This window comes from Mobula birostris, chromosome 2, assembly GCF_030028105.1.
Source record: "Mobula birostris isolate sMobBir1 chromosome 2, sMobBir1.hap1, whole genome shotgun sequence".
NCBI classification, from domain to species: Eukaryota; Metazoa; Chordata; class Chondrichthyes; order Myliobatiformes; family Myliobatidae; genus Mobula; species Mobula birostris.
This window is the reverse complement of record NC_092371.1, coordinates 28,698,299-28,712,788: the sequence shown is the minus strand read 5'-3', so window position 1 is coordinate 28,712,788 and position 14,490 is coordinate 28,698,299. Positions and strand designations below refer to the sequence as shown.

The 14,490-nt window shown below is 45.6% G+C and overlaps 1 protein-coding gene across 1 annotated transcript; it reads left to right on the top strand.

The window, feature by feature from the left end:
- Nucleotides 1–1,971: 1,971 nt before the first annotated feature.
- adtrp1 (androgen dependent TFPI regulating protein 1) lies at nucleotides 1,972–14,177 on the top strand. The gene is made up of 6 exons (XM_072239339.1): nucleotides 1,972–2,201; nucleotides 4,166–4,315; nucleotides 4,411–4,512; nucleotides 8,365–8,480; nucleotides 9,352–9,503; nucleotides 13,491–14,177. The coding sequence occupies exons 1-6, from the start codon at nucleotides 2,043–2,045 to the stop codon at nucleotides 13,520–13,522; spliced, it is 711 nt and encodes a 236-aa protein (XP_072095440.1). The 5' UTR covers nucleotides 1,972–2,042; the 3' UTR covers nucleotides 13,523–14,177.
- Nucleotides 14,178–14,490: the final 313 nt, after the last annotated feature.

Genomic DNA, 14,490 nt, shown 5'->3' with positions numbered 1-14,490 from the left:
TACAAATTTTGGCAATTGATGATGGAATCACTGGTCTTCATTCACAGCACTTGCTGACCCAACATCCATCCACAGGGATCACTGACCTTTGTCTGTGGAGTACTTCGACTTGGACTCCAGCCTGACCCGTAACTCTCCCTCATACCCGTCCCTAAACCCCATCCTAACCCTCTAACTCCCATCCCTACGAACTTAAGCAATAACTGAATCAGAGTCACAACCTCAACAGGCATCGTACCTTGGCACAATCATGACTTGGTTAATGAAATGGAAATACAAGCCAAACCCCACTATAGCAGCACATGGAAATAAAGATTAGAAAAGCTGTGGCTGTCATGAAAGAGAAGTGTCATGATTCTCAATAGGCACTCATTCCATCGAGAAGTAGACTCTACTGGAATCACGTTTAGCTAAAGAAGTTACAGATGGCATTAAACTGAAAACAGAGAATAGAAACAATACACAATAATAATTTTAGAAATTAAAGACTAGAAAACTGATAAAAATAAAAAAATAAAAGAAAATTGTAAGACCTGATACAAGACAGTAAAGAGTATATAATGTATTTAGTGATATGACGTAGGAATAATGTTCTTAGAAAAAATGATAAGTAAAAATTCATTTATACTGTGAATGCTTAGTATCTGAATGTACTGACATCTACAAACCAGGGATGTTTCTCCAAGGTAATAAGACCACAGAAATGCAAATCTTTGTTATTTTATGTATAATTACTTTGTACTTGGGAATTTGTCATGTATAAAGCAGATTATGCCATTTGTTATTTTAGTCAACACTATTATAATTATTTGCAAGAGTTATCATTCAGTAACACAAGAAACATTCTTAGGAGTCCAGTCCATGTCTCTTTACAGCACCTTTCCCTAGCTTAATGGTAAAATCTGGTAAGTGATGAGATACAGATATCATGGACATGGATTTAAAGGTGGCAAATAAAAAAAAACAAAATGAGGAAATGAGATTATCCATTTTAGTAAGAAGTATAGAAAAGCGAAATTACATTTAAATGAGGTTAGATTATGAAACGTTGATGCTTGAAGACAAAAGAGATTGGAATCTGAAGCAACACAAAAAGATCTGGAAGATCTCAGAATAGCAGGCAGCATCAAATGTACAGTTGACATTTCGGATGAAGACCCTTCATCTGGGCTGGAAAGAAAGGGGTAATTAGCAATTATATAAAGCAAAAGTGGAGGGGAAGGGGTAGAACAACAATAATGGTGATAAGTAGATCCAGGAGCGGATAGGCAGATGATAGGCAGATGGGTTGGAAATAATATCAGAAGTGGAAGTGAGTAGATGGAGGTGACAAAAGGGCTGAAGATGATGGAATATGATAGGAGATGGGTGGGACATGGAATAAAGGGAAGGAGGTGGGAAGGGGAACCAATAGGAAGAGTGCGTGGGTGATGGGCAGATGGAGATACACTTGTAGGTATAGGATGACGGGGGTTAGTTAGATCAGGAAGTGCGAGAAAATAAAGGAAAGGGGGGACTAAGACAGGGAAAACCTGTTATGGGAAATTTGAAAAGCAAGAGCTAGCAGGTGATAGGTGGATATGAGTGCTAGCAAGAGCTACCGTCCTACGGGAAACACAGTAAGTTAATTTGCAAATATAGCAAGTTATTAGGAAGGCAAATTGGATGCTGGGGACTGTTGTCAGCATGACGGAGAGAAGTGTCAGGAAATGTTCTTTGGTGAGACCAAACCTAGAGCACAGTTTACAGTTTTACTCCTCTTGTTTGAGGAGGAGGTCACAGCAAGAACAAATAGGAAATGCAGCGCCACTAGTGAATGGGGAGGGAGGAATCGTGGCTGGGACTCTCGCTGAGTGTGACTCGGAGCCGGGAAGTGCGAGCTCAGTCTGTTCAGACGTGGGTGGTCCCGCCCTCAACCACCGGGCGGGCCTGCGCTCAAGTCTCGCCCCGACGTGACCCGCTTCAGGCCCCGCCCCAGGCACACGCCCCGGCCCCGCTCCGCTCCACCCCACACCGTCCCAGGGACAAGCTGGGCCGGGATCATGGCGCTTGAGCGCGTTGCCGGCTTGGGCCTGCACTTGGCGGCGCTGCTCTGGTACCTGGCGGCCGTGCATCAGAATTTGCAGGTCACCTCCGGCGGCCGGCACCTCGGTGTCAGCTCTTACGGAGGCCACTGGAAATACCTCACCTTCATCAACATGGTGAGCTAGTCTCCTGCCCCCGCTCTCCTCTATACTTTACCCTTCCGGCACCTGCTCCCCTCCTGACTCCCAGCCGTCCCGCTTGTGACCATTCTGGCCTTACCGCCGTCCTTCCATGGGTGTCCCACCATCTGATCTCCCCTATCTCAGTTACCTTCCTCCCTGCCATCCCTTCCCCGTCTATCCAACTGTCTTCTTCACTGCTCCCATCCTCACTGACCAGTTTGTAAGGCTGCATTGTGTTTGAGCAGCACACATCAAAGTTGCTGGTGAACGCAGCAGGCCAGGCAGCATCTCTAGGAAGAGGTACAGTCTCTTCCTAGAGATGCTGCCTGGCCTGCTGCGTTCACCAGCAACTTCGATGTGTGTTGCTTGAATTTCCAGCATCTGCAGAATTCCTCGTGTTTGCATTGTGTTTGACCTTTTTTTAAAATTGATATATGTGACTTGCTCTGTTTTGTTTTCCAATTCTCATTATGATTCTCTCGAGTTCGATCTCTGCTCTTTTGACTTTGGAATGTTTTCCTAGTACAGCAAGGTGGACTCTAGACCTCCCAATCTAAAGAGTCACTGTACTTGCACTCCAACTAGCTGTCGCACTTTATTCTGCAGTGTTATTCTGCGTCTTTTATGGCAGACGCAGCACTTTCACTTCCTGCGTGGCCTCCAGTATATTTGTGTGACCCAACGTAGATTGGACCACTTTGTCAATCACCTTCACTCCATCCACTACCGCAGGCGGGATTTTCCCGGTGGCCACCTATTTTAATCTTTCTCATTCTGGCATGTCGGTCCATGGCCCCCTCTACTGCTCTGATGAGGCCACTCTCGAGGTTGGAGGAGCAATACTTCATTTTGTAAGACCATAAGATACAGGAGCAGAATTAGGCCATTCGGCCCATCAAGTCTGCTCTGCCATTTCATCATGGCTGATCCAATTTTCTAATCAGCCCCAATCTCCTGTCTTCTCCCCATATCCCTTCATGCTTGACTAATCAAGTATCTATCAACCTCTGCCTTAAACAGACCTAGACTTGGCCTCCACAGCTGCCTGTAGCAAAGATTTCCACAGGTTCACCACACTCTGGCTAAAGAAATTCTTCCTCATCTCTGTTGTGAGGCTGTGTCTTCTGGCCTTAGACTCTCCCACCATAGGAAACATCCTCTTCACATCCATTCTATCAAGGCCTTTCACCATTTGATAGGTTTCAATGAGGTCACCCCTCATTCTTCTGAATTCCAGTGAATACAGGCCCAGAGCCATCAAATGCTCTTCATATGACAAGCCGTTCAATCCTGGAATCATTTTCATGATCCTGCTTTGAACCCTCTCCAGTCTGGGTGGCATTCAACCTGTTGGCATGAACATCAATTTATCCAACTTCTAGTAATTTTGCCCTCCACCCTCTACGCTCCTTTAATGTTCCCCATTCTGGCTCCCCTTTTACCCCTTCTCTTCTCCTCACCTGTCCATCACCTGCCTCTGGTGCCGCTCCTCCTTCCCTTTTCCCATGGTCCACTCTCCTCTCTTATCAGACTTCTTCTTTAGCCCTTTGCCCTCTCATTTCATCCTCCCCTTCTCCATTCACCCACTTTATCCCTCACCTATCAACTTCTATTCCTCCCCCACCATCTTGTTCTGATTTCTGCCTCCTTCCTTTCCAATCCTGATGAAGGACCTTGGCCTGAAACATCAACTGTTTATTCCCTTGCGTAGATGCTGTCTGACTTGCTGAGTTCCTCAGGCATTTTGTGTGTGTTCTGGATTTACAGCATCTGCAGAGTTTATTACACTTGTGATTTTGCATGGTTATTACTTTATTGTGTTCCACCTTGATGCAGTGTGTAATAATTTGATCTGTATGAATAAGTATGTGAGACAAGCTTTTCACTGTACCCTGGTACATGTGACAATTATATTCCAATTCCACATCTCTCTCTGATACATATGATTTTCCCTCCAGGTTCTACAGACCAGTTTTTTTGGAATGTGTGTCCTCACAGATCTCCTGAGGTTTCTTCCTCAGCCTGGTAAAAGAATGCAGCACATCATCTGCCGCATGACTGTCCTACAGGACTGGTTCTTCTCGGCTCTGGCATTCCCTGTGGGCTTTGTAAGTGTATGCATGCCATCAGCACAGTTCCATGGGGGTCTGATCCAGACACTGGATATGGAGATGGGGAGCTGAGCCTTTTCTCTGTCTTTCAGTTCGTCGTCATGAGTTTCTGGTTGATTTACGCCTATGACCGTGAGCTCGTTTACCCGAAGTTTCTTGACCAAATAATCCCAAGGTGGCTGAACCATGCCATGGTGAGTAGTGTGCTGGAGTAGTCATTTTTATACCTGTGTATAACAAGCCAAAAAGGGAAAAGCTGTTGTGGGGGTGTTGCACAATTTTGGATTTGATTTTAGAGAATGGAGCTTTGCAAATCTATTAGTGGGGGAACATTATAATAGTAGAGATCATATTTTGGTTTAATTTAGAATAGATGTGGAAAGGACAAAGATTACCCTAACTTTAAAAATTAGGACAAGTCTAATTTGACTAAGATGGGAAGGTACTTAACCAAAGTACCTGAGATAGCTGCTGGAATAAGTGTCAGAACAATGGAACGTTTAAGAGCTTTCAGTGTAAGCATGTTCCCACAAATAAATAAAAACGGTGGAGGTGGCAAATCAAGTCACCCTTCCTCAGAGAACAAGGTGCGGGAGCATCAAATAAGGCAATACTGGAAAGTTTGTGGGACCATCAAGAGCTTAATATAACAAAGATCCTGACAGAGTACAAAAAGAATCAGGTGAAGAGAAACTAGGAAAGCAAAAAAGGTATGAAAGAATACTCAAACACGAAGAATTCTGCAGATGCTGGAAATTCAAGCAACACACATCAAAGTTGCTGCCTGGCCCGCTGTGTTCACCAGCAACTTTGATGTGTCTTGCTTGATGAAAGAATACTGGCAGGAAATTTCCAGCTTGCCGAATGGAGTAATTGTACCCCTATGTCATAGGTATTATAAGTGTGAAAAGCGCAAGAGTAGAGTGAAGAGCAGGGCCTATTAGAGTGAGGAGGAGGAGGAGGAAGATGTGGGTAAGGATCTTAATGAATTTCCTTTGGTAGGATCAAACCTACATGGACTGGTGTTGATGACGAAGGAACAGTAAGCACCTAACAGCTTCTGAAAGCAGTAACTTGTCAGACTGGCATAAAATCTAACACAAGAACAGAAAATGCTGGATCCACTCAATAGGCCAAGCAACTTCAGTGGGGAAAGAGAGAGAGTTGGTATTTCAGATCAAGGACCCTTCATCAGACCTGGAAAAGTAAGAGAATGTGCATGCTTAATTGAACAAAAGTGTGCAGACACATCAGTAAAGAGATAAAGGAGTGGTTATTTGAAATAGTTAACATTAAATATTGCATGACTCTGACTCCAAGGGTCATATAAAAACACTATAGGTAGAAATGTGGTGAATTGCTTCTTCACCTGGAATGACTATGGATTTCTGGATGGTGGAAAGGGAAAATGTAAAAGGACATGTATTTCATTGACTCAAGTGACTTTGCAGATGCAGGAAATCCAGAGTAACACATACAAAATACTGGAGGAACTCAGCAGGTCAGGCACTGTCCTTAGAGGGATTTGAACAGGTGGTGTTTCGGGCCAAGACCCTTCTTCAGGACAGGAAAGGAAGGGGGAGGGAATGGACTACAAGTTGGAAGGTGAGGGGGAAGGTAGGTATGTGGGCAGAGGAGGAAGGATGAAGTGAGAAGCTGGGAGGTGATAGGTGGAAAAGGTAAAGGGCTGAAGAGGGAATCTATTAGGAGAGGAGAGTGGACCATAGAAAGGGAAGGAGGAGGGGCACCAGAGGGAGGTGATGGGCAGGTAAGGAGAAGAGGAGTAAGAGGGGAGCCAGAATGGAGAAGGAGAGAAGGGGAGGGGGAAGAAATTACTGGAAGTTGGAAGAAGCAGTGTCCATGCCGTCAGGTTGGAGGCCATCCAAACATCATCTAAGCTGTTACTTTTCCAACCTGAAAGTGGCCTCATCGGGGCCTAGGACCAACATATTGGAATGTGAATGGGGAGTGGAATTAATATAGCTGTCCACTGGGAAATCCTCCCTGTTTCAGATGAAGCAAATGTGCTTGATATTGCATCGACTTTGCTTGTGTGGAAACATGATGGGTAAAAGTTGGTGGTAATGGAAGGGTAGAGAAGGGAGTAACAAGAGAAGCAACCTCTTCAGACTATTGAAAAGGATAGATGTGAACCTGTGGAATTTCTTTGCCACAGGTGGCTGTGGAGGTCAGGTCATTGAATATATTTAAGGCAGAGGTTGATAGATTCCTGATTAGTCAGGGCATAAAGGGATACGGGGAGACGGCAGAAGATTGGGGTTGAGAGGGAAATGGATCAGCAATGATGAAGTGGCAGAGCAGACTCGATGGGCCAAATGGTCTAATTCTGCTCCTGTATCATGGATTTATGGTCTATGTGCCTGATGTTGGCATCCTGTTACAGGTAACCAAAATTATAGAGGATATTACTTTGAATGAGTCATGACTGTCACAGTAAAAGGTGAACATAAAGACAATTCTCTGTGTGTTCTGATGGGGGAGGTGGAGTGAGAGCAGGAGTGGGCTGGTTGAGGAGATGTTGTTGAGAGCACTACAACCTCTGGCAGAGGAGATCCCACTGTTCAGGAAAACAGAAAACTTCTTAAACACAGGTGTAGAAAGTTATGTTATCAGAACAGATACCATAAATACAGAGAAACTAGTAGAATAAGCTGGTGTCCTTCCAGGTTGTAGGGTGGAAGAAAGTGACTTCAAGACAACTGTGGGAGTCAGTGACCTTAAAATGGTTGCTCGGCTATAACCTGAGGTGGAGGTAGAGAGCTCAAAAAAAGGTAGGGAAAAGTCAAATACTGATAATGTGAAAGTGATAGCAGGGCAGTAAAAGTTCTGTGCTAAGAAAGCAGCACACAACATCAATATAACAGAGTGAATTGAGAGAGGGAGCTTGAATATGACTGAAATGAGAACTATCCCAACAGCTCTCCCAATTCACTTGGAGAAAGTGAGTGGAATTGAAGGTGAAGTTCTCTATTGTGAGACATATTCAATCAGGTGAAGCAGTTGGAAGAAGAATTGGTTGGGCCTCGTTTCAGAGAAAGGAAAGGTTCTCAGACCGTGCTGATGTGGAATTGAGAGACTTGTCCATGGTGAAAATGGAAACTTAAAGTGACAATGAACATCAGAGGATGCAATTGAAAAAGGACTGAACTATGAGAGAAAGATCAGGTACAAGGGGGGAGGTGACAGGTTCTGTGAGCAAATGGACAGGCTGAAACAATATACAGTCTTGCTTGTTGATTTGGGGGTGTATAGCATCGGGAGATTATGGGGCTAGAAGCTGTTGGAAGTGGGCGGGGGGAAGGTCTTCCTCATACGTGAGTGACTGGGAAACAGCGGTGACATTACGGGCAGGAGAGAAAGGTGGTGTAAAATAATAGCCTTGGTGTAGAGTATGTATAAAATTGAGAGGCTTCGTAGAGCTATATAAAGCACTGGTTCAAGCACAGCTTGATCACTGCCTGCAAGTTACAATTGAGCAAGTTACAGTTACTCTGGAGAAGTTGCAAGCAAGGGGAATGGGGATTTCAGAAGTTGGGAAACTGATGCTTTGAGGTAGGTTCGGTTCCACTGGGGTTGTTTTCATTTGGGTGGAGGAAACTAGGTGAAGAGTTAATAAAGATGGATAAAATTCTGAGTTGGAATAAATAGTTCCCCTCAGGAGAGGGATCTGAAGCATCAGAGCATGTACTGGTAGAAAGAGAGAAGGGAGTTTGAGAAAATACCTTAAGCACGAAATTCTGCAGATGTTGGAAATTCAGAGCAATACACAAAATGCTGGAGGAACTCCATAGATGCTGCCTGACCTGCTGAGTTCCTTACAGTCACAGAAAAGGTAGGTTGAATGTGGCAACCATTTTGAGTAATCGGTCTTGGCTTCTTGCAGCATGGTTGGAGTTTGGCTTGGTGGTAATGGTTGGGTGGGGAGATGTGGCCCCATTTTTATCTCACCTAACACAGTAATACGATTTACCCCTCCTCAGAAGCAATGTCGACTTCCAACCTCTGATCCTGTTTTACCTTTACAGCACACACTGGTTCTGCTGCTATTGATGGTGGAGCTAGTCACTGTGCCGCATCACTGTCCCAATCGCAAGGGAGGCATTGCTGTTCTTGTTATGTTCTGCAGCTGCTACCTACTGTGGTGAGTAATTAGTTTGCATGGTATATTATGACTGCTCTGACTTCATGCAGGGCGAAGTGGTGAATGAGGGAGGGAGGGAGGAGGGGTGGGACAATTAGATGCAAGGAGATATAGGAAGAGAGAGAAACCATGAGTTGATGAGAAGGCAGCATTTTTGGAGGGGAATAAATAATCTTTTATGTACCTTCTTTTCCACCCACGCTCTTCTCAACCTATCCCATGTTTATCTTGTTCCATCCCCTTTCTGTTCCTCCTTTCCTCCCAACTCTCACTTGCACACATTATCTCCAGCTCATCAACTCACTGTTTCCCTCTCTTGCTCTGTCTCCTTGCATCTAATTGCTCCTCCTTTCCCCCGACTCCTTTCCCCCCGACTCCTTTCCCCCCGACTCCTTTCCCCCGACTCCTTTCCCCCGACTCCTTCCCCCCGACTCCTTCCCCCCGACTCCTTCCCCCCGACTCCTTCCCCCCGACTCCTTTCCCCCGACTCCTTCCCCCGACTCCTTTTCCCCCCGACTCCTTTTCCCCCCGACTCCTTTTCCCCCGACTCCTTTTCCCCCGACTCCTTTTCCCCCGACTCCTTTCCCCCCGACTCCTTTCCCCCCCAACTCCCTTTCCCCGTCCCCTCCCTCCCCCTTCCCCCCTCTCCTTCTCCCCTACCATTCCAATCCATTTCCTGCCCCCTCCTCTTACGGCACCCCCTCCGCCCACCCTCCTGTGGATCAGTTGGCTGGTGAGCATGTACAGGTGAGGTTTGGGGTTGTTGGCCACGGGTCGGTGGTACACACTTGTGTGTCAGCAGTGGACTGTGACTGTGTGGGAAAGGATTGATCTTGTTGATATGAACCGTACTGTCGTTCCCCCTTCTCAGGGTGCTGTGGATTTACCACATAGCAGCCATCTGGGTGTACCCCATTCTGGAGGTGCTGAGTCCGTTTTCCATGGGAGTCTTTCTCACCATTGCTGTCCTTATAACTGTCTCACTATATATTGTGGGGGAGAAACTGCATCACTGGAGATGGGGTAAGTTACACTGACCAGAGGTAGGTTCTGCATGTTCTCCGTCTCAAGAGGAGGTCTATTCAGGTTATACCTTTCATCACATTACAGTACAAGGTCATTTCCAGTCACTGACCTGCTGATCTATTGTTGAACCTCCATTATATTCCTTGTCGTCAGAATGGGTGTGTAGATCACACTGTGCACAGTGGTTGTTCATCTTACATTTATGTGGTTTTCGAACAAATCTTGTTCATGAGATCCATCGTCCTGTGCTTAGAAAATGGTTCATCGTCCAACACCTCTGAGCCAATTATTACTTGACATTGTTAGCTGCTCTTCCACTTTGTGATCAGGTTCCTGTTCCTGCTGACCTGAAGGACGTATTTTACCTTGTACCTCCAGGAAAAGTTAATAGTTGTATAGTGGGCAATTTTACAACCTAGCCAGGATGCATCGCTCTGGATATCTGTGACAACTTCATTCCACATTTCTGTGTCTACCTCTACAACTTACATTTGTCCTTGGCTGCTCATTCTTCACAGCTTTGGTAGGTGTCTCCCTGCTCTCCTGTCTGTCTCCCACCCACCTCTTAGTTCCGCTGTGTCACTCTCTGGTGTTGGCAGGTTGTTGGTACTTGCGTTCAATTATCTACAGACTGCCGCAAGGATGATCAGACTTGGGCCTTTTTATCCCTTGAGAAATGGCTGGTGGTGGGGTGGTGGTGGCTAACAGAGCTCTTTAATGGCTGTGGAGAATATGTTTCCACCTGTGGTGAGAGTCATAACTAGAGGTCACAGAGAAATCTAAGGGGTAATTCAGAATAAACTGCTTTTCCCAGAGCCCAATGAAAATAGAATCACAGAAACATAACGCACAGAAGCAGACCCTTTTGGCCCACTCTGTCTCTACTCACGGTGCTGCCCATCTATGCCAATCCCATTTGCCTGCACTCAGTCCGTAACCCTCATAACCCTAACCCTGAGACACCAGCAGAGGGCCAGATGTTGAAGGGTGAGAGGGAAGAGAAGTGAGTGAAGTTACTATTACAAGGGAGAAGGTGCTCAAAAAGCTGAAAGACCTAAGGGTACTTAAATTACCTGGACCAGATGAACTGCATGCTACGGTGGTAGTGGAAGAGATTGTGGGAGCATTAGTAATAATCTTTCAAAAATTGTTGAACTCTGGCATAGTGCCGGAGGACTGGAAAATTGCAAATGTCACTCCACTCTTTAAAAAAGGAGGAAGGCTGCAGAAAGGAAATTTTAGACCAATTAGACTGACCTCGGTGGTTGGGAAGATGATGGAGTCAATTGTTAAGGATGAGGTGATGGAGTACTTGGTGACACAGGACAAGATAGGACAAAGTCGGCATTGTTTCCTTAAGGGAAAATCTTGCCTGGTGAACCTGTTGAAATTCTTTGAGGAGATTACATGTAGGATAGATAAAGTGGACGCAGTAGATGTTGTATATTTGGATTTTCAGAAAGCCTTTGATAGGTGCTTACCAAGTTAAGAGCCTGTGGTATTACAGGAAAGTTACTGGCATGGTTAGATCATTGGCTGATTGGTAGGAGGCAGCGAGTGGGAATAAAAGGATCCTTTTCTGGTTGGCTGCCAGCGACTAGTGGTGTCCTGCAGGGGTTGGAGTTGAGACCACTTCTTTTTATGCGGTATATCAAAGATTTAGATGATGGAATAGATTACTTTGTTGTCAAGTTTGCATATGATATAAAGATTGATGGAGGGGCAGTTAGAGTTGAGAAAACAGGTGAGGTGTAGAAGCACTTAGACAGATTAGGAGAACGGGCAAGAGAGTGGCAAATGAAATACGATATTGGAAAATGCATGGTCATGCACTTTGGTAAGTGAGGTAGTATCCAAGGATTCAATGTCCATTTAGGAATTGGATGGCAGAGGGGAAGAAGCTGTTCCTGAATCGCTGAGTGTGTGCCTTCAGGCTTCTGTACCTCCTACCTGATGGTAACAGTGAGAAAAGGGCACGTCCTGGGTGCTGGAGGTCCTTAATAACGGACGCTGCCTTTCAAAGACACCGCGCCCTGAAGATGCCCTGGGTACTTTGTAGGCAAGATGGAGCCGACTAAACTTACAACCCTCTGCAGCTTCTTTCTGTCCTGTGCAGCAGCCCCTCCCCCATACCAGACAGTGATGCAGCCTGTCAGAATGCTCCCCACGGTACATCTATAGAAGGTTTTGAGTGTATTTGTTGACATACGAAGTCTCTTCAAACTCCTAATGAAGTATACTCACTGTCTTGGCTTCTTTATAACTGCATCGATATGTTGGTACCAGGTTAGATTCTCAGAGATCTTGATACCTCGGAACTTAAAACTGCTCACTCTGTCCACTTCTGATCCCTCTGAGGATTGGTATGTGTTCCGCCTTTCCTGAAGTCCACAATCAGCTCTTTCATCTTACTGCCATTGAGTGCAAGGTTTTTGCTGTGACACCACTCCACAAGAGCAGGGGTGTGATGCTGAGGCTTTAGAAGGCACTGGCGAGGCCTCACCTTGAGTATTGTGAACAGTTTTGGGCTCCTTATCTGAGAAAGGATGTGCTGGCATTGGAAAGGGTTCAGAGGACATTCACAAGAACGATTCTGGGAATGGAAGAGTTATCATACGAGGATCGTTTGATGGCTCTGGGTCTGTACTCACTGGAATTTAGAAGGATGGGGGGGGGCGGGGATCTCATTGAAATCTTTTGAATGTTGAAAGGCCTAGACAGAGTAGATGTGGAAAGGATGTTTCCCATGATGGGGGAGTTGAGGACAGGAGGACACAGCCTCAGGATAGAGGGCCATCCATTTAAAACAGATGCGGAGAAATTTCCTTAGCCAGTGGATGGTGAAGTTTTGGAATGTGTTTCCACAGGCAGCTGTGGAGGTCGATGGGTGTATTTAAAGCAGAGCTTGATGGGTTCTTGATTGGCCATGGCATCAAAGGTTATGGGGAGAAGGTCGGGTGGGGCTGAGGAGGGAAAAAAAGATCAGCCATGATTGAATGGTGGAACAGACTTGATGGGCCAAATGGCCTAATTCTCCTGCTTTGTCTTTTGGTCTTATTCAGATACCTGTACATATATCATTTAAACATTCCCCAGGGGTACAGGAAAGATGCCTTTAAGAAGAGGCTGAATAGATATCTGAGGAGCCCAGAGTGGAACATAAATGCCACACAGACCCTTCCACACCTGCCCACAACCCCCCCACCCCAGCCCTTCTTTCATCTTACCTTGCCCTGGCATTCCCTCACCCTTGACCCCTCTCAGCTCACTCTACCCCTTCGGTCTTCTTTAAACCCGACTCCTTGGCCCAACTTGCCCAGTCAGAGAACAGGATGGAGAACTCTCCTTAAGCACCTGCTCAGCAAACAGAATCCTCGAGTACTACAGAGCAGAAACAGAAGTTTTGGACCATCTAGTCCACGCCAAACTACTGTTCTACCTAATCCCATTGACCTGCACCTGGACAATAACCCTCCATACCTGGTCTGGACTACCTTCTGTGGCATCAACTCACCCTGGAGTCTTTGTCCTTGGATAGACACACATCCTACAGTACCAGCTTACTGCTACCCTTATCTGAGTTAGATCTACTTCCTTCAGTACCTTCTCGCCCACCGTTCCTAGATAAGTTAGATGCAACTTGTGTCTCTTGCTACCACCAAATCTAAACGCCTGAATTTTTGCTGTTAGGATTCTATGTAATATTGCGTGCAGAGAGTAGATATTCAGACTGTGGCTGAGGTGTACGGTGTTGGACTGGGAATAGTTAAATTTTAAGAGATGCTGTATATGTATCTGATTTGTAATGTATCTCAGAACATTTTTAGGACATTACTGGGGATTTCCACCTTTAAGTGAATAGCTGATAATCGTCATTAGCATTTCTTAGATTATGCTTACTAGTTTTCCAGTGATCTTGATTAAGTTGCAGTTAGTGTTCCGGAAGCTATTTTCTGTTGCTCTGACTCTTTGGTTTTGTTGCAGGTTCCGTGGGGTCGATGAACAAGCTGGACTGAACAGCTCAGAATTCAGAATCCGAGGATGGCAGATATACGGGTGATTGCTGCCATCTCACTGAACAATTACAAGACGGGCTGACATTAGCCTGATACTTCTCTCTTTCTGTCATATTTTATTTGATCTAGAAAAGATGGAGTTCCATTAGCACTTCCTGTGGTGACGTTGGTCTCCAACTACTGACTTGTTCTCTGCAACAGTCAGAGAGGTAATACCTGGTGCCACTAGAATCAGGGATGAGGCACGGATACTGGTTATTGCCTTTAGTGATACCCCCATCCTCTGACCTAGCCTTTATAGTTGGTGTTTAACTCTGGCAAGAAGGACGTGGTAGACTATATTCCATTTCATGGGGGAGTGAGAGGGCCCAGTTCTTCATATTCCGCATTCTGAACTATCCACAATCTCACAGAAGGATGATCTTCAGCCACTCTGCACCCTAAACTCTATCGCATGCTGTGCGCTGACCACTGGTGGACCTGAGCCTCATGTCACAGCTAACTCCTGACCCATTGACGTCATGCACTGACTCAACCTGGGACCCTTGTGTACTATCACGTATCCACACGAAGTAGCAGCTGATCTTCTTAATGTAATTTTAACGTGGGTTTTAATGTAGTCTTTGTTAATAAACAGAAAATATCTGCTCCACAATGACTTGGACTCATTCATCCAAATGAGGAAGTGATCAGGGTGTGTGGCTGGTACCACGAGACACCTGTTGTTCAGGCTGATGGCGAGAAACTTAGAATGTTATCCTGTATCAGTCCTCACAATGAGTTTAACGTGCCGCAACGCAGAAGATTGGTCACATTGAGGAGAGGGAAGGGTTAATGCTGGAAAATCCACTGGAGAGATGTGTTTAGTTTTAGGGATTCCTCATGTAAGTGTGTGATGAAGAGGGAACTTTGTAGTGATGGAGGAGAGCATTTCATGGAAGGGACTCCTAATACTGAAGGGGATGAGT

Bases quoted from the DNA above. Each gene is read 5' to 3' on its own strand.
- adtrp1 (XM_072239339.1), top strand. From the start codon at position 2,043: ATGGCGCTTGAGCGCGTTGCCGGCTTGGGCCTGCACTTGGCGGCGCTG. The intron at 4,316-4,410 runs GTAAGTGTATGC...TCTGTCTTTCAG, and splicing joins TGGCATTCCCTGTGGGCTTT to TTCGTCGTCATGAGTTTCTG. The intron at 9,504-13,490 runs GTAAGTTACACT...GTTTTGTTGCAG, and splicing joins ACTGCATCACTGGAGATGGG to GTTCCGTGGGGTCGATGAAC.